The 18644-nt window shown below is 33.9% G+C and overlaps 1 protein-coding gene across 1 annotated transcript; it reads right to left on the reverse strand.

The window, feature by feature from the left end:
* Positions 1 to 221: 221 nt before the first annotated feature.
* Positions 222 to 11922, reverse strand: LOC118738173 (piggyBac transposable element-derived protein 4-like). Its single transcript, XM_036469096.1, has 2 exons — positions 10933 to 11922; positions 222 to 284 (listed from the first exon to the last, which is right to left on the reverse strand). The coding sequence occupies exons 1-2, from the start codon at positions 11920 to 11922 to the stop codon at positions 222 to 224; spliced, it is 1053 nt and encodes a 350-aa protein (XP_036324989.1).
* Between the last annotated feature and the right edge of the window lie 6722 nt (positions 11923 to 18644).

An 18644-nucleotide genomic window follows, 5' to 3' on the forward strand; every position in this document is an offset into this window, starting at 1 on the left:
TTTGTTGTTTACTCTGGCTGCGGTTGTGGCGGTGCTGAAAACCGCACAATAAAAGGGTTGTATGCAAGATACAATAGCCTGCAGCCGGAGTATGTAGCATTGAGGACATACATAAATCGAAATAAAAGCAAGCAAAAAGAAAAAATAAATAAATAGAGCGGAACTCATGCAACTCCAATACAAAGGCAACTCAATTTTCCTCATCGCATATTCTGTGCGATTTAACCCACAGTTGTTGTTGGTGATGTTTTATTATATTTGTTGTTGAAGGAAATTGTTTGTAGCTGCACGATAGTACATTTTTTATTATTTATTTATGATTATTTTTTCAATATTTATTTATTTATTGCATTGCACCCGTAGTGTTCGCCTTTAAATCGCTGTGTGTGTCAGTAGGGTGCTCTGTGTTATTATATTGGTGTAAATAATTGAAGCGTAAAGTCAACGCAATTGAACTGAATTACAAGAAGTTATCTTCGTGAATACATATCTAAAGTAGTAAAAAAAACTTACGTGAATATTTGTGCACATGAGAGTAGATGTGGCTGAATATAGGGCATTGAAGAACTAGTAAAACAAGTAAAGGTGTTGATAAAAAAAAAAAATGTAGTGATTTTCGGTAGAAGGCTAGGGCAACATGATATTCAATGACAATGTAATCTAAAAAAGAAAAATATTCCGACGAACTGATAACCTCCTCCTTTTTTGGAAGTCGGTTAAAAAGTTAAATAAAATCAAACAAAAGTAAGAAACAAGGATAATAAAATAAATAAAAAAATAAAATTGGTTTCTAACAATTAAATGAAATTAAAAACAATAATCATTTTCTTTTTAAACCACTAAAATCTAAAAATCAAAAGAAAATAAATTATAAAAGAAATAACAAAAAAGAAATAAATGAAATAAAAAAATAGTTTGCTTTTTAAAACCTTAAAATTAAAAAATTTTAGGACCATTAAATTAAAAAAAAATAACTAAAGAAATACCTAAAACAACTTTTTAAAAATTAAATAAAGCTAACAAATATATATTTTAACTTTAAAAGAATTAAATATAAAAATTTAATTAACAAAACAAGAATAAAATAAAATTAATGTAAAGTAAAAATTTGCCCCCGAGGACTCGAATGTTACGCCAGCGCTTTGCTCACTCCAGTGTCACTGTTGGAGCAGCGTGAGCAAAATGATATATATTTCTATTTGTTTTGTATATTCACCAGGCAAGTCGGCAAAAGAGCTTTTTTTGTAGGACTTCCGCGTCAGAATAAACAAAATCTTTCGAGCTTTCGTTCCTACTGTATTTCAATTGCCTTACAAAAGACTTGGAACTATCTCACTCAGAATTGCTCTGTGAAGTCTAGTTATTCGCATACGTAAGTATATAATAGCGGTTTCATGTACTCATCTATGCACCATGCTAGACAGTATGCACCGGATCGTGAATACCCCTAATTTCTTTGAATAAATGTGTACAAGTGCGTAGAGAACTAAGCACCAAAATTATACTTAACGTAGTTACGTAGACTATACCACACTAAACTCCTATACCACAATACCCGAAGTTCCTCTACTAAAAAAAGAGACTAAAACAGATATCATATAGTTAAAGATATAAGCCTAGATACTAAAGAGAAATATTATACAAGCATATGTTCAGTGGAATCAAAGTTTATATCAGACTGGTTAAACAAAAATCTACTTGCTACTCCTAATTTTAAGATTTTGAGAAAAAGTGGAGTTAAGCGAGGTGTGCACTGAACGGCTCATATGTACGGCGAAAGTTAATCCTACGAATTTGTGCGTCTACTTAACACACTGTATTTGCTTTGAGGTGAGCTAACTCCATTTCTAAAGCGATGGCGGTGCATTCGACTTCGACTGACTTTTGTTTTTGCTTTTTTACTCTTTTATTTATTTACATTACATAGTTGTTTACAGATTCTGCTGTGGGTGGTCCCACATTCGAACTCCGTCAGAATAACTTCAAAGTGATAATATAACAATTCGATCTTCCTTTTATTTCTCCTCAATTCGAAAATGTATTTGTGAAGTGCAGAAAGAAAGTGTATTCAAAATAAAATTTGCATGAGGATATTTAAATAGAAACTCGTTTGAAGAAAACAATCTAAATTAGTTTCCAGTTAGCTTTTTGTGGCTAACTACAAGTTATATGTTTTATAGAAATTTCTCAAAAAATCCTACTACAAGTTGGTTATTTTTTATCAATTGATAATTTTTTTCTGCAGCAATTGGTCACGCGTCGTGTGCTTGACATTGCTGTTGCGACTGTTGCTGTCATTTCCGCTCTTAATCTTCCATTGTCATCTTTCATCAAGCCACTTAACACATTTCACGTAATTGCAAGTACTTAAGCCGAAAAATTATGTCGCATTAAACACTTTAAGGTACAATGGTTAACACATACATGCACATCTATCACACCCTCGCCACACCCACACACACCCGCACACACACACATCGGCACCCCTACAGCAATGTGTCGTAGAAATCAGCAGCGTTTTATTTATTTTTTGTTTAAAAGCAGGAAAAAAATTTCTGCTCGATGAAGCGTAAGTCGAAATTATTACTACGTCTTCGTGGTGACTTTTTTATGAGTTGTCGACACAACGGTAGCTCGAAAATGCCAACATCAAAAATAATAATATTCTTGATAACGATAAGACGTCAGGCGTACATACATACATATACATATATGTACATGCATAAGCGCATGTATAAATAAACACTTGCCAGCAAGATGCTTAAGTTATTAAATGTCAAGGTGGGGTATGCGGCAAATGTGGCAAATACGTTGTGCGGTAATAGCATTGCTACCCTTGCACTTCCGAACCCTCTCTCAACCGTTACTTCAACGCTCATCATTACGCTCATCTTAGTGCTCCTCGTTGTGGCTTCCAGCAGCTTCAGTCAAGCGAGTTCCGCATTTATTGCGGTTGATTATGAGATGGATGCGGTTGTAAACAGTGTACTGCATAAATACATACGTATGTATGTATGTATGTATGTATACATAAACACGTCCGTGTGTATGCGCGTAAATTGCACGCTTGTGTAAATTGTTGCAGTAAAAGTCAATGTGAAAATTATGCCAATTGAGGATGTAGAAAATTATACAAAAAATTATCGGAAAAGCATTTACTGTATTGGCGTTTAGGTGTGGTGAGCGAAGATGCGAGGGCGAAGGAGTGAGATTCTTTCTAAGCAATCGCTAAAGTAAGTGGCATGGCAATACATTGTTACAATTCAAGAAAGGAAAAAAAGAAATATGTACATATATGGGCAATTCCAACAAAGCTTTCAACATTTTTTACGCGTTTTTATTTTTGGAAGTGGAAAGTGGTCGTAATTTTGGTCCGATTTCGAAAATTTTCAACATATAGGTTTTTTAGGCCAAGATCAATAACTGTACTAAGGTTGGTCAAATTGATAAATCAGTTATTCATATACACATACAGTGAACCAAAAAAAAAACTTTTAATGTTTATTTTTTTTTTTTATAAAAGTATAGCTATTTATTATCAAATACGATATAAATTAAAATTTCACACTCTGTCAAAAACTATGAAAATTCTGCAAAGTTTGACCGAAATTTTTAACTTGTTTATCAACATCTTTAGACAAAATTTTGGTATTCAGCTTTATTTTAAGTATCTTGGACTTACCGTTGATTTTTTGCAATTTTTTTTATTGACGGTGCTCCGCATTTTTTCATATAAAAAAATTTTTGAACATAAACTGCCAAATATCTACGGTAAGCCCTAGCATGTACAGCCCAAGCTCTTTCATTTGACACCTCATTTTCGAAAATCGAACGAACGGTGCAGATTTGATGAATAAACAATGTGATGATGAAAGTATAAATGATAACGATTAAGACAAAGCAGTGAAAGCAAGACTTAAGATAAAATCGAAGAAGAAAACAATGAGAAATACATAAGAATTAAGGCAACTGAAAGGGTAAGAAGATTTATTGAATTTTTGAAGTGAAACTTCTTTACCGGCGATTGGTTGGTTGGGAGTAAATTGCCAAAATCAACGGAAATGATTCACACGGATATGGTTGGGCGGAATAGGTTGCAGCGGAAACAAGTGCTCCTTATATTCATGCACATGGTATTGATTTAGCAAAAACGTGCTAATAAGCGGCTTAAGAATAAGATTTAGATTAAGCCAAATACAAGAACGAAAGTAAAGGTTAATACATACATAGATGAAGAAAAGAAGAAAGGCCAAAGGAAAGGTCAAAACAAACAGAAAAGTAAAGAAGTGTAAAGAAAAAGGCACAAACGAAGATCAAAATAAATTTAAACACTTTAAGGTTAATGCGAAGGGGAAGCTGCAAAAATAAAGATAAATATGAAAAAAATATGAGGAGGAAGATTGATATTTTAATGAATATAATACTCGATATAAATATCGGTAAAACAATCGATGTTTTTATCAATATTATAATCGATACGGTTATCTATATAATAATCGTTATTGTTATTGACTTAATAATTATTATCGTTATCTATATAATAATCGTTCTTGTTATCGGTATAATGATATACAGTTATCGATATATTTATTGACGAGTTAGTCGTTTTTGATATGTTACATTTTTCGACATGTCGATAACATTGGTACCGGTATATTTATCGGCAAGGTTATCGGCAGTGTTATCGATATAATGATCGGCTTATGACATGTGAACACATTGGCATTACACGACATGACATCAAGTGATATTAAGTCATATGGCATGGCATTGCATGATATGACATCAAATGATATGACATCACAAGATATGTCATCACATGATATAACATCAGACTACATCACATCGCACCGCATAATCTGACATGTTCACATATCATCATCGCACCATAAAAGCAAAGATATGAAAGATAATAACAAAGACGAAGACCAAGGTAAATTTAAGCACTTTACATTTCTGAGGACAAAAGCGAGGGTGGGTGAAAGTTAAAAAAGATAAATATCAGTATAAGGAAAAATATAAAAATAAGGATAAATAATAATGATAATTATAATGAAAAGAGTATAGGTAGGGTTACAGATTGGAAAGAAAATATAACCTTAAGCTTACAACATTATGTTAACTATCCTGTCGTTTTATTCACAACTTCTAGATATGTAATGTAAGTTGAACTACTCCAGTGATGAGGAATTGAAATAAATTCTGTAAAAAAAATTTCGTTATCGAAAATTACCTTTCAAGTTACTGAAATTTATCGAATCATTAAAGTTTCTAGAGTAGTCAAAATTTATAGATACAGAAAATTGGTTGTCGAAATTTACGGATTTATCAAGTTAATAAAATTTATCAAGTTGTCAATATTTATTGCATGATGAATATTTATGGAGCTAACGAAATTTGTCGAGTTATCGTAATGCATCGAGTTCTTTTACCTTATCAAATTTTCGATATTTATTAATTTACTGAAAAGTGTCGATTTACCGAATCGAAGTTTTTGAAATATTCAAAATATATCGCGCTATTGAAATTCTAAGGTGCTACACGTTTGTCGAGTAATCACTGCTTATCGGCTTTTATCGTGCTACCAGAGAAATTTTCTATAAATAGATAATTTATAGAGGTATTTGAAAATTTATCAAGTTATATCGAGATATATACATTTAGGAGTTATCAAAATTTATAAGGTCCTAGAAATGCACAGTTATTGAAATTTATCGAAATTAGTCGAGATATCGAACATTGTTGAGTTAAGGTATTTCAGTGTCTTTGAAACTCATTATCGGTATGTATCAAATTATCGAAATTTATCGACAAAGTGGAATGTTTAGGGTATATTCCAAGTCCTGCCAAAGTCCTCCAAAGACCTCCAAAGATATAAAAAATTTAAGTCACGTTTTAGTTCCAAAGCAAGAGATTTTCTGGCAAGTAATTTTGTATATTATAAGTTTAACGACATGCTAAGTTAGAAAACCTCTCCAAGGGTCTTAAAAAACTAGACGAACAAAAAAACTGCCCAGTCATGCGAAAGTTCCAACTAATTTAGAATTGCCCATATAGCGCATTGGCAATTTACTCTTTCATTACAAATGTAAGTACAAGCGAGCAAGGAGTGGAAGGTGAGCACAATCACATAAATAGATAAAATTTTCCTGCACATCTTTATCCGATTGATTTTACTTACATTTGAAAGCTACTCGAATGGAAATGTGAGATGTGTATGTATTATTATTAGTTTCATGTATCTGAGTACATTAGGGTATATCACTTTCCATAAAAAAATTTATTCTTTTTTCATCAGAATCATAAAATTTATTATACTTTAGCACCCAAATTCTTAAAAAAATAAAGAATACTCGAACTGTTTTATAAATCGAAAATTTTTATGAAAATGTCACTTTATAAGACACTATTAAAATTTTCTCCAAAAATCCCATTATCTTGATTCCGCTGATACAATTTTTAAAAATCTTTATGCAAACTTTTAAACTTAAACTCTTCTATCAGCCTAGAAGAAATTTTAACTACTATAATTTTATTATAAAAAATCGATTTTTGGAGGTATTTGAAAACTGTTTCAGCCCACGCAAATTTTGATGTTTTCCCTAATATTTTGACGAAAGTCTTAAAGTAAAATACATTTGGTAATTCCGGCTTTTATGATGGGGCAACCTTATGTGCACACATGGATACATTTGCGTTTTTTAGCAAATGTACTTTGTTTTTATCCACACTGATTGTCGCACTGTAAGAATTAACATTTTATGGACTAGAAATATGTATCTACTAAAAAATCATGTCAAAATTAAATGCTAATAAGAAAGGGCGCCTTCTACTTAAATTGATGTATAGAAGGATCCTATTGGTGCTCGTCTTGCTGAGCACAGATCTGTTTTCACGTTACATTTGAAGTCGAAGAATTTTCCAAGGATTGTCGAGTGAAAGAGAAATCAGTGGGCAACCTTATCCGCAATATTCAAGACAGTACAACCTAAGGAGATAGGTGCTGACTGGAACTCTGTGTAACTGTCATTTTCTGGCTTCGTGGTTTCTAAATAAGTAGCTAATTAGGGAGTTACACTTAATATCCAGACTGTAGTTGGGTCATGGCAAAGCGAGTCCCACGGGGCAGCTCATCGTACGCAGAGATACATAAATAGTAATTCGTATGCATTAATATCATGAAGCCGCCATTCTCACACAAAACAAATTGAAACACAAAACATGATTTTGAATATTTTTCAATTATTTCCAAATGTTCAGTGTGGACGATTGTGTTTTCCAAAAAAAACTCTTTTTCATTTAACTAGTTAAGTGGGGCCAATTTGAACGTAATATTACTTCGCAGAAACAGAATATTATATTCACATAATAAATCAAATTAGGTAGCTGACAAGACAACCGATTGAAGTCAGAAGCTTATCACATTGTACTACCATTTTTTATGGCCGTCAAGTAGGCATCCCGCCTACTGCTGTCGCAAAACGCATCCCTGATTCTTTTCGACATTTTCTGCCCGTGGCCAATTTACAAATAGTATTTTCACTTAATATTTTTGTCATCTGCTTTTGCCGTCACACGATTTCTATGTGCACATATGTACATACAAACATATTTTCGCTTTCTCTTGTTCATTTATTATTTATCCATTAGTTGCGTCAGTGGTTGTTGCTCATTTTCTACATACATATCTAGGTACAAGCGCATAAGTATAATAAATATTTAATATATTCACTCTGCTTGATTTAAAATCCCAAAGGACAATGTCTAAGCGTTGGTTGAGCGATGCGGTGGTATTGCTTGGCCAAAACATTTGTGCCATTTGCGGCAAGCAGCTAGCAAGATGAACCGCCGCTGTCTTGTTGTTATGTCAATGGCAAACTCTCCATTTCTTTTGTTTTTTTTTCAATCAACTTTTAGTCCTAATCGAGTGCTGGCATGAAAGTTTGTCTGCTCGGCCCAAAATATTCTTACCACACTTGCTTTTATGTGTGTGTGTGTGTGTGTGTTTGTGTGTATCTACATTTATCTGTGCACTAGTTGAGAAACGGCTTAGTGGGTCAATTCAAATTCGTTCCCAAATATTTGTGGTTTCCCTTTTGCTGTTTTCTTCTCCTCGACAAATAGGCTATGTGGTCTCCCTTTGTGGTTGAGGCACGCAAAACGTCTTAATTTCCTGGGTAACAGGCTACGTGATATACACACATACATATTACTTAAAATTCCTGCTGCTTTAAATAGTTTACAAGCACACGTTTTAAATACATTAGACCGTATAAAAGTTTTTTTGCAAGAAAATGTTGAAATTTTATTTTTTTTTTTTTGTAGAACGTGGGGTTCGTAATCTTTACATTTTTCCTCACATCTTTGGCATTTACAAACGGATGCTCTTGTCTCGAAGAGAATTATTTTTTGTTCCAAAATTCATTCAACTGGAGTAACGGCTCTGGTACCTACCCACCAGATCTCAACTCTTTCACCGTAACGTACCACCATAAATTCAATAAATTCAAGCTATCCAAAAACCATTGAGGAAGTATTTGATTATTCTTGTAGAATCATTTAAAAAAAATGTTATCACCACATGCAGGTGCCTCCGTAAAATGTAGAAAAGATACCCGCTATGTTCGGAAAAAAATTGTTTTTTCAAAATTGCCTTACAAAGACCCCTTAGGGTGTTTAGCAATTTTTTTCCAAACTGCTTTGAATAAATACATTAGAATCAAAGGTGTACGGCGACATTTTTGTGTTTGTACATACATAAACATGTAGTTATATATGTAAGCAACAAACGCTTTATACCAAGGGTCGTTGATTGAGAGGCTGTACAGCCTTGGCGACTGTTTGAAGAGATTGGGAAGGGCTAAATTTTGCTTTGTGTTTTCGAGATGCGTAGAAAAGTTCTTGTTTTAACTCTTGAGACTCATTTTGGCTTATTAAAATTAACTTTATGGGGTCCAAACTATGTTGGAAAGAAATGTGGTGAAAAGGGGTTTCTAAAGCAACGAGAAAATAATTGTGGATGTGCAAAGACTCGAGAGCGGTGAGCTCAATATAATCTTTCAGCTATAAGCGCTGTACATTTTCATTTATGGCACACGGAGTGTGTTCACATTTGGGTAAGCAGACACATAGAAAACAACCAAATTCGGATGCGCGGCGATAGTGGTTGCAATAAAAAAGAAGCCACCTTTATGTAAGTAGATCTAGTATTTAGCCAGCACTGCCTACATATCGCACACCGTCTTAAAAGGAGTCACAACTCAAAATTTGGCATTTTTGAGATTATGCGCTAAAAATGTACGCACAGCTTTTATTCACCTTTAACCAAAAGCTGGAGCAAATTTTTGTTATAATTTGTTAAAAAAAAAAAAATCTAAGGTAAAGTCGCCCTTGCCCATATGATTATTATGTGCTAAGAAATAGTTTTTCGCATTTTCTGAGAAACAAATTATTTTGAGTTGGGACTCTTTTGAAAACGGTGTGCGATATGTAAGTTCAGCCAGGTTAGTACTTCTATACAGATCGATTCATATGCTACACTGACAGTTCAAAGATGATGCCGAAAATCAGCGTTGGAACGCATTGGTCGCTAATCCGAAACTCTGGTGATCGTACAGTTTCAGTCCAAACAGTTTCAGCAAGCACCAGGTGTATATTGAGACCGCATATTTGTAATACAGAATGAAGGATGGTTCCGTGCGCAGAACTTCACGTAAGCGGGAAAAGTGTCTGACTGCCATTCACTTGGGAGCGGCCCAAAGTGATTCTCTTGCGTACAGTTCGAATCGCAGATCACTATGTACAGATATTTGTATCTACGTACACTGAAGGAAAAAATATTAAAATCAATCAGAAAAGTAATTGATCTTACTAAAAACAACAACGAAAGTGCTGTATATTGGTAAATAATCAATTCAATTACGCGCACAATAAAGTATTAATTTTTACTATTTATTATTTCTCTCAGTGTATCTTCTGGGTAGTGACCAACACCCGTTTGCGAGTGCGCTGAGTTTGGGTTCCGCCACGTTAAAGCTGGCGAAATCTGGGATTGTATAGAAATAATGTTCCGCGTTGGTATCACTGGACCATGAGTTTTCAAGGTAATTTTTTCCGCGGTTAAAATGAAAATAGATCGAAGATCTTCTGAAACATAAAAGTAAAGTAGTAACATACAAACAGGCGTCAATGCCAGCGCCAGCGGTTGCCAAGAGATCTCTTTGCTGCTGCGATCAAAATGAAGAGACATTTATTTGCCACTTTCAGGATCTATGTCGACGACTACAGACTAGTGGAATCAAGCACCCGGGATCTCGCTTTTTTACCAATATGACGTGGTAGCAGTAAAGGGACCCTTGGATCTCCTCAATTTTATTTGCGATATGCACTACTTTAGTTGAAAATGACTTGGTACATTGAGTGCCCATGGCTACACGTTTTCGTGCGACACCAAAAACTTCCTGGGGTGCCACGTCGTACGAAAACGTGCGACAGGCATTGTCTGGCCTTAGATATTGTCGTGCGTTTCTGTTTGACTCTATGGGGTTTTTTTATTGTTTTTCTAGTAGCCTAATGTTTGCCCTAAATTTTGGTCCAAGCTTCCTAGAGATATCTTCATTTGTGCAGTTTTTATGATAAAAACTCGGAGGTTCTTTTAAATTTTGAAAATTTATTGGAATTCATTCGAAAAAAGTATAAAAAAGATAGAAAAATATTAAAATTAAGATATGATAATTTCAATTTACATTAATTTTTTAAATGCGTATATTTTGGAAAGCAATCAATGCACAATTGGGGAGTGTTGGGGCATTGCGGACAGTACGTAGTTGTCCTTTTTATGTTCTTTCTTGCTTCCTTTCGACTAAATTTTCTTTTTGCTTCAGCGTAGCATAAATCGCAAGCATGTCGGATGGTTTTATTATTTTCATCTACTCTTGTGGTGATGATATGCTGCGATTGCGGTACAGGCTGCGGGCATGTAAGGCCTAGTAGGTCCTTAGCAACGCGTTCACGGAATGTTCGTATACTCATGGTTTTATTATTCGACGCTGCTTTATACACAGTAAAGGCATTAACCACGGAAAGTCCGAGTAAAAGTTCAATTCCCAGCTTTCGATACCATTTTAACCCTTTGCGAAGGGTATTTGAGTAAGAAGCCATTTGGTCGGAAAGATCAATGCCTGCTTTCCCCTTATTATATTCTACCACTGCCAATGGCTTTTCTGTTGCTCGTCTTTTACGTCTCGCTCCTCGACTAGTTGAAGGCTCTTCAGGATTACGTGCTCCATCTGTTGTGGATACCATTATCGGGGCATGTTTCGTAGATAGCATTCTGACTTCGCGTTTATCTTTCCACTTCAGAACAACTATACCATTGGGATCTTCTCTAGCCACTAGTTCGCCTTTCTTTATAGGTGCAATCATAACTTCTTTTGGGAAATGTTTCTTGTTGGCACGGAGTGTACCGACAACATGTGTTTTTTGATCTAGCATTGAACGAGCCAATTCATAGCTTGTGTAAAAGTTGTCTACATATAAAGTTCGACCTTGACCTTTCAAATCAATAATCAGATCCTCGCAAACACTTTTTGCCAAACCGACTTCTCTCAATCCACTTGATGACTTTCCGGAGTATATTTTCAACGACCAGGTGAATCCTTCAGTAGCGCAGAGCTTAAAAAGCTTTATACCATAAGGATGAGCTTTATTTGGTATATATTGTCGGAATGATAGTCTGCCTCGCCATGGAATAAGGGTCTCATCAATTACTATGTTTTCACCTGGTACGTAAATTCTTTGGTATCTCATTTGTAGCATGTCCAATAGTGGTTTTATTTTACCAAGCCTATCACCTGGTACAATTGAGTTATTGTCTGTGAAGTGCAGGAAACTAAGCAATAGTTGAAAGCGATTACGTGACATTGTTTTCCCCGGAATTGAAAAGTTGTAGAGCGAATCTTTGGACCAATAAAAAAGAAAATAAAAAAAAACAAAAAATTGAAATAAAAACAGATATAATAAAAAATTTAAATAAATGTAAATGAAAATGCGTAAAAAAAAATTAAGAAATAGCAAACAAAATCGCGTCGCACATTTTCGTACGACAGTGATTTTTACGATTACAATTCCGTCGTGCAGTGCCATGTCGTACGGAAACGTGCGACATAAAAAAACCGCTATAAAATCCAAAATAAACCACAAAATCATCCAGGATTGGAGCAGAACTGAATATTTTCTACTTTTACACCAGTTTATAGCAAAAAATGTTCTTGGCACCCGGGGAAGGTTTTCGTCAAAACCCCTTGGCACTCAATGTGTTAAAAGGAATCCCGGTAATGGATATGTACCTCATCTTGCACCCACTCACAGAGATTACTCACAAATGAAACGCATGGAAATATTCTAATTTCGTAAGACTCTAGGGAAAATATGATTTTATTGATAAAAAAGGTTTCCTAGATTTTGCCCAATTTGGGCCAAAATTTCATTGAAAATTACCCGAAAAGAATCAGCTCGTACATGATTTATATTTAAACTTGTTTTTCGTACATTTACTTCCAACCTGTTTTATGCTTAATTAAGCCTTTTGGAAACGTACTGGTATTTAGTAATATATTCCGTGATATAAATACGATTCCAAAATCTAGGAAATAATTAAACTGCTATCGTTTCAAGAATCAAATATATTGAATATATGTATGTATATGGAATAGTATGTATAGATACCAGTTCCTTAGAAATATTTGTTCTAAGTATGTCCGTAGGTCTTTCATAACTCTCGACTGCACTTTGCTTATTGGCATTTCTACTCAAATAAACGATAAATATTGACTTTTTACCATCGAATAAACTAACGCGCTTAGTGAACTGCACTTAATCACCATAACGCTATGTATGTACGTATGTACATATTTGGTTTTAATGGCTTTCAGTGATTTGACTTATGTAATTAAATATCCGCACTACTGGCACTTAACAGCGGAGACCACTCCAAAGCTGAACAATTCCTGCATTATGATTTGTAATTCAAATGAAGACTTAATATTTGCACAAGTCGAACGGCAACTTTAGCCAACACAGTTTTCCATTACCCATTACCCTGACTACCAACATTCTATGAAAAATAATAGTCTTCTTGTGGAAGCAGATAAACGAAAATCAATAGGGACACAAATAAGCCAAAGAACGACTTATTAATAATTCAAAAGGGAAATCCACTTCATTGTGTATAAACTGAAGCTGGCAAACATATGTACATACATAAAAACACACTCGTATAGCCAAAAATACAGATATACCTACATATACCCTGGAGTGAAATTTTGAGTCCATTTTTTTTTTGTTAACAAAATATGAATGAAATTTTTTTTGTTAACAAAATATGTAACAAAAATGTAATGTGTAACAGAAAGGAAAAAAAATATCCAAAAATCTAATCTTAAAAACGGCATCTTATTGAAAAAAAGTGTCCAAAATGGAGCCGGTTAAAAACTAATTGCAAACTAATGCACTGGGCGACAATTGCCACCGCCAATGACATCGCCGTGTAAAACTGGGCAGTTGAAAGCATTGCTTGGGCATTGAGCTAGAACTGGTATTGTCGGCAAAAGATCTAGTTCTACGCTAGCTCTGAGTTAGTCAGATTTTCTGCAGGGTGTATGTGGTACATACATATCTACTATGTCTGTAAGTACATATGCGAGAATGTTACTTGTAACTTGCGTTAACGCAAAAGGTGGAGGTGGAAATACGAGAAAGCATAGTAAATGGTTGGCGAGCAATAAATTTCCAATCAAACTATTTAATAAGAACCGATAAATATTTTCTAGCTACGACACCGTGGTATGGTGGTCACCAAGCTGTGGTTGCAGTCATTAACTTTGACTTGCGCAAACATTCACAATACATATTTGCTGAAGTAGCTAGCCTGTAGGAAATGGGGTACGAACTTTCGATCTTTATTTTATTTGTCCTGAATTCGAAATTCAAAGTAACTTTTGTAAGAGGATAGTTAAACAGAATCGAGTACAGTGATAGAACGGTACGATTACCGAGCACAGAATATCGATACTTTTCTTGAGTACTGAGTAGCATCGAGAACTCGGTACTTTTTGACAAGTACTGAGTACGCATAGCCGGTACCGATTGATGTGTAGTATTGATGGGTAAACAATTTTCTTATCAGTTGTACACAACCTTAATCAATTTTAGTGCTCAATGATAAAAATTGAAACAAAAAATATTGAAAAGTTACATTTTGGCACCATCAATGCAAAAGGCACTAATTGGAATTTTGAAACTTTATAGAAAAAGCAAAACGACTTTTTAAATTAAAAAACGAAGCGCTTACTAGACCGTTCTGAAGATGCAAGTAAATCTCGTTATTGAAATATTGCATTATTGAAATATTTTGAAGTGTTATCGATATTTTTTTGCGAATAAAGGTACTGGCATCGATTCTTTTTCAGAGCATTCTATATCAGTATTTTCCCAAAAATTCTAACACCACTCCTGTATGACCTTAAAACTCACTTAAGGTTTATTTTCCTCATAGCGAATTGAAAGTATGGTATCTATCGAAATATCACAAAAAAGCCGAGTATGTATAAGTTGATTATTTTCGCCAGTTGATACTTCCTACAGGGTATGTATACACATATGTATGTACTATCCACATGTGTGGTGGCAATGAGTTGTGAAAATAATGTTTGCATTACAAAATGCTGGGAAATGAAAATGCATGAAAAAAGCCACCGAGAAAAGTAATTAGAAATGGAAAAAAGTAGTATATATAAGTAGAAACGAAATATGCGCTTGTCATCGAAAAAAAGATTGTTATTCTTTGGAGAATTATGTTGACCAAAAGCAATCGAGTTTGAACGACTTTAAGCTTCATTGAGCTTTAGCTATTTGGTGAGTTAAAGTTGGTTTGTTAAAGAAAAAGTTAACTTGTTTTTTTTTTATATTCAGATATTCTCAAACACATTTTCACACAATCTTTGGGGCACCTTAACTTTTTTGAGGCGTGCTAAGACAAAAGAAAGTTTTAATTTTCGATACAGAAAAAATGTCGATAAACTTCATGACATAATACTGAATATATCGTCCATGACTTCTTTAAAGGGGTTGGTACATATACATAAAGGCGTCGATAATTATTTCAATACATTTAGCGAAAAATATCGATAAATCTGTGAAGAACATAGTCGATAAATAAACAATTGAATAAGCTATTTTTGAATGAATCGATAATCATAAAACAAAATATATCGATATAGATAGAAATCAATAGGTTCAGATGTTGCCACAGTGAATTTGCCTACATAGGTGTCTATGGATAGCCATAAGATATAAAGCTACTTTTCAGGTTATACAACCTACGTTCAAGATGGGCTGATTAAGCTGTTTGGAGCTTTTTTTAAGGGGAAAAGTGCAGCATATTCAGTTGCGCTACTCCGACCCATCCGGTTTAATGCTCAGCAGCGTCTAGCCAGCAGTACGTGCGACTGCAAGATTGTGTCTGCGTCTCAGCAATGAATTATGCGTTGGGCTTGGGAGTCGCCACGTAAACGTCCAGTCCCGTGAAAGTGACAATAAGGCAGCAGATAGGGATCTGCGCCCTCCATTCAATTGCTGGATGTCATAATGAAATAAAAGGCTGGTATTACCGCAGTAAAGGAAATGTGTTGAATATATGTATATATAGCTGGTACGGTTGTGCGGATACACAGATAAGTATTATCTATTTATATAAATATTCAACATTAGGGTAAAATATACGCTCTAGAAAATCGTGCGCTTCTGAAGCGTATGGTTATCTATTACGTAAGTGATAATATGATTACTTTTCTAGGGTTAAAAAGAGGCGCGTGTGGCGTTGCTGACGAAGAAGAACCAAGGACGAGGTATATAGACACAACTAACATTCATTACCATGACCAAAACGAGCTGAGAATTACAATAATGCGGCTTCAAAATAAGACAGCCCCTGTAGCTGACGGAATACAGGCTAACTGTTCAAATCTGGTGGGAGATCTTGCTGTTTGTGCCAATTACCGAAGTATAAGCCTTGTTAAGTAGTATTGCATATATGGTTCATTTAACGATTATGTGCGAGAGACTGAGGCCTTTATAAACCAAAAGATTGGAGCTAATCAGTGTCGCTTCAGACCTGCCGAATTTATCACTAACCATATCTTCACAGTTCATCAAATCCTGCATGAGAGACTAGATATTTAAGCAAACCTACTCACTCAAATTTTTGTCGATTTTAAAACCGCTTTCGATAGCATAAACAGCAGCTATCTATGCGATGCCTAAAGTTGGGATTCCCGCGAAACTAATACGGTCATGTAGAATGACATTTAGCACAACTTTAAGCTATATACCACGGGTTCGTTACACCACAACATTAGCGATTTGTGCTACATATAAATATTTTTTTTTTTTACAAAAATTTACATTTCATTAATTTACATGCATGAATCTACAAGCAATATAAATTGCGCATTCAAATTTTGACATTTTGACATTTGCACATAATTGCACAACATGCACTTTTTCAACAAAAACAGCAAAAGGCATATTAAGTATATGTCATTGGAAAAATTTACATAAGATATGCGTGTTTTATTTCCATTAAATTTAATTTAATGACGCAACAACTAAAAAAAAAAAAGAAATAATACCAACAACAGCAGCAATTGCGGTTGAGTTTGCAACAATACAAACAGGTGTTGCCAACCTCTCTTTAAAGTGGAACAAATTTGCCAGACACCAGTAAGTCAGTAGTACAGTTACATACAAATATACACATGTCAAATTACATACACATGTGCGTGTATGCCTATTTTGGGCGTCAAGTGCTCGAGGCAACATTAAGTAATTTGCATATGAATATGGCATGCGAGCTAAGATGACAAGACCCTCACAGCCCTTCACGCGAATTCGTAGGGTACAGTGAACCAAAAGGCTTCAAAGCAAGAATTGTTTTAAAATATTTTAAAGGAGCTTATGCAAACTTACATATTTATTTATACATTCATGTATTAAAAACTAAGAATTAGAAAAAAAAACCGAGAAAAGTGTACAGTGGATGGTTTTTGCATATTTTTCTACATTAATCTTCTTTTTATAGTTAATGCATTTTTGACTTTTTTATATTTTTACTTGTAAATAAAATATGTAAGTATAGCATAATCTCCTCTTTATAGGCATATTTAAAGCATACCTATTACATTTTAAAAAGGCATAAAGATATTAATGATTCATACCATTTTAGATGTAAAGTTGCTACTGTGCTATTTTCATAACTTTTCTCTTCCAAAATTTGACTTTACGCCATCCCCTCTGATTAAACATGTGTGTCCATTAAATATATTAAAAATTTATGTCCCCTTTGTCTAGTTCGTTATATTTGTATTGAGTTTACAATTTCCAAAAATTTGTGCTCCGATTTTAAATTACTAAAATTAATTACGTTAATTAAGTTACTGAAAATTGCTAAAAAATATGTCTCGTTTTTAAATTATGAAACACATATTTATGTCGAGTTTAAAATAGCATAAATTTGTAAGCCCAAAAATCCTTATCGATTTTTCATATTATCAACAATTTATCTCGAGTTTTTAAATTACCAAAAATGTAAGTCCAGTTTTTCAAAGACACAAAATTTTTGTTGAGTTTTTAAATTACCAAAATTTATGTCGAAATTTCAATTTATCAAAAATTTATGTCGAGCTTTTAATGACCAAAAATATATACGTATCCAGTTTCTCAAAGCACCAAAAATTATGGCGAGTTTTTAAATTACCAAAATTTATGTCGAATTTTTAAATTACCAAAAATGTATTTCCAGTTTTTAAATGATCCAAAATGTGCGCTCAAAAATTTACGCCCAATTTTTAATTTACCGAAAGTGTATGTTGAATTTGGAAATGACCAAATATGTAGACAGGTTTAAGGACTTTAAAAAACCATGAAAATCTATTTGGGTTTACTTTTTACTAACAATGGAAAGAGTCCCCATATTCAGTCGAAGATGGCATATTTTAATTATCAAAATGTTGGAAGATGAGAATTAGAACATAAATGGATTGGTGCTTTATGAAGAGTTGAAAAAATTACGGCGTATTAAACCTGCAGCTATGAAACGGCCATTGTAGGTTCTTGAATTTTGTTTTAGTCAAGAAAAGTGTCTTCGATGTATTTCCTAATGTTTGGGTTTCTCTCAGAATTTTCTTCATATTTCATTTTTTTTGTATCTTGTTAATAAAAAAATTACATATTATTAATGCTCCTTTTTAGTCGTAAGCTCACTTAATTTTAGTTTTAGTTCATTTTAATAATATAATGTTACTTAATTAAGTTCATGTACTATTAAAAGTCTTACATGTACAGCCCCTGTTCCCCCTTAAATAAATATTTGAAAGCTTAAAGTGTGCGTACCAACTATTCAAAGTCGCATAAAATCAAATTCAAGTACTGAGAAATGTTTTAAAATTATAAGATTTTTTTTTTAAGTTTTTGTGGTTGCCATAAATCTCTGATAGCTTCCCATTTCAACACATCCTATGCGTAGGAATTATATGAGTAACTGGGTGCTATTTAGTATGGGTGAGTTTATACACTCATGCATGTATGTA

Source organism: Rhagoletis pomonella, unplaced genomic scaffold (assembly GCF_013731165.1).
Source record: "Rhagoletis pomonella isolate Grant_MI unplaced genomic scaffold, Rhpom_1.0 Rhpom_scaffold_00004, whole genome shotgun sequence".
Taxonomy (NCBI): Eukaryota; Metazoa; Arthropoda; class Insecta; order Diptera; family Tephritidae; genus Rhagoletis; species Rhagoletis pomonella.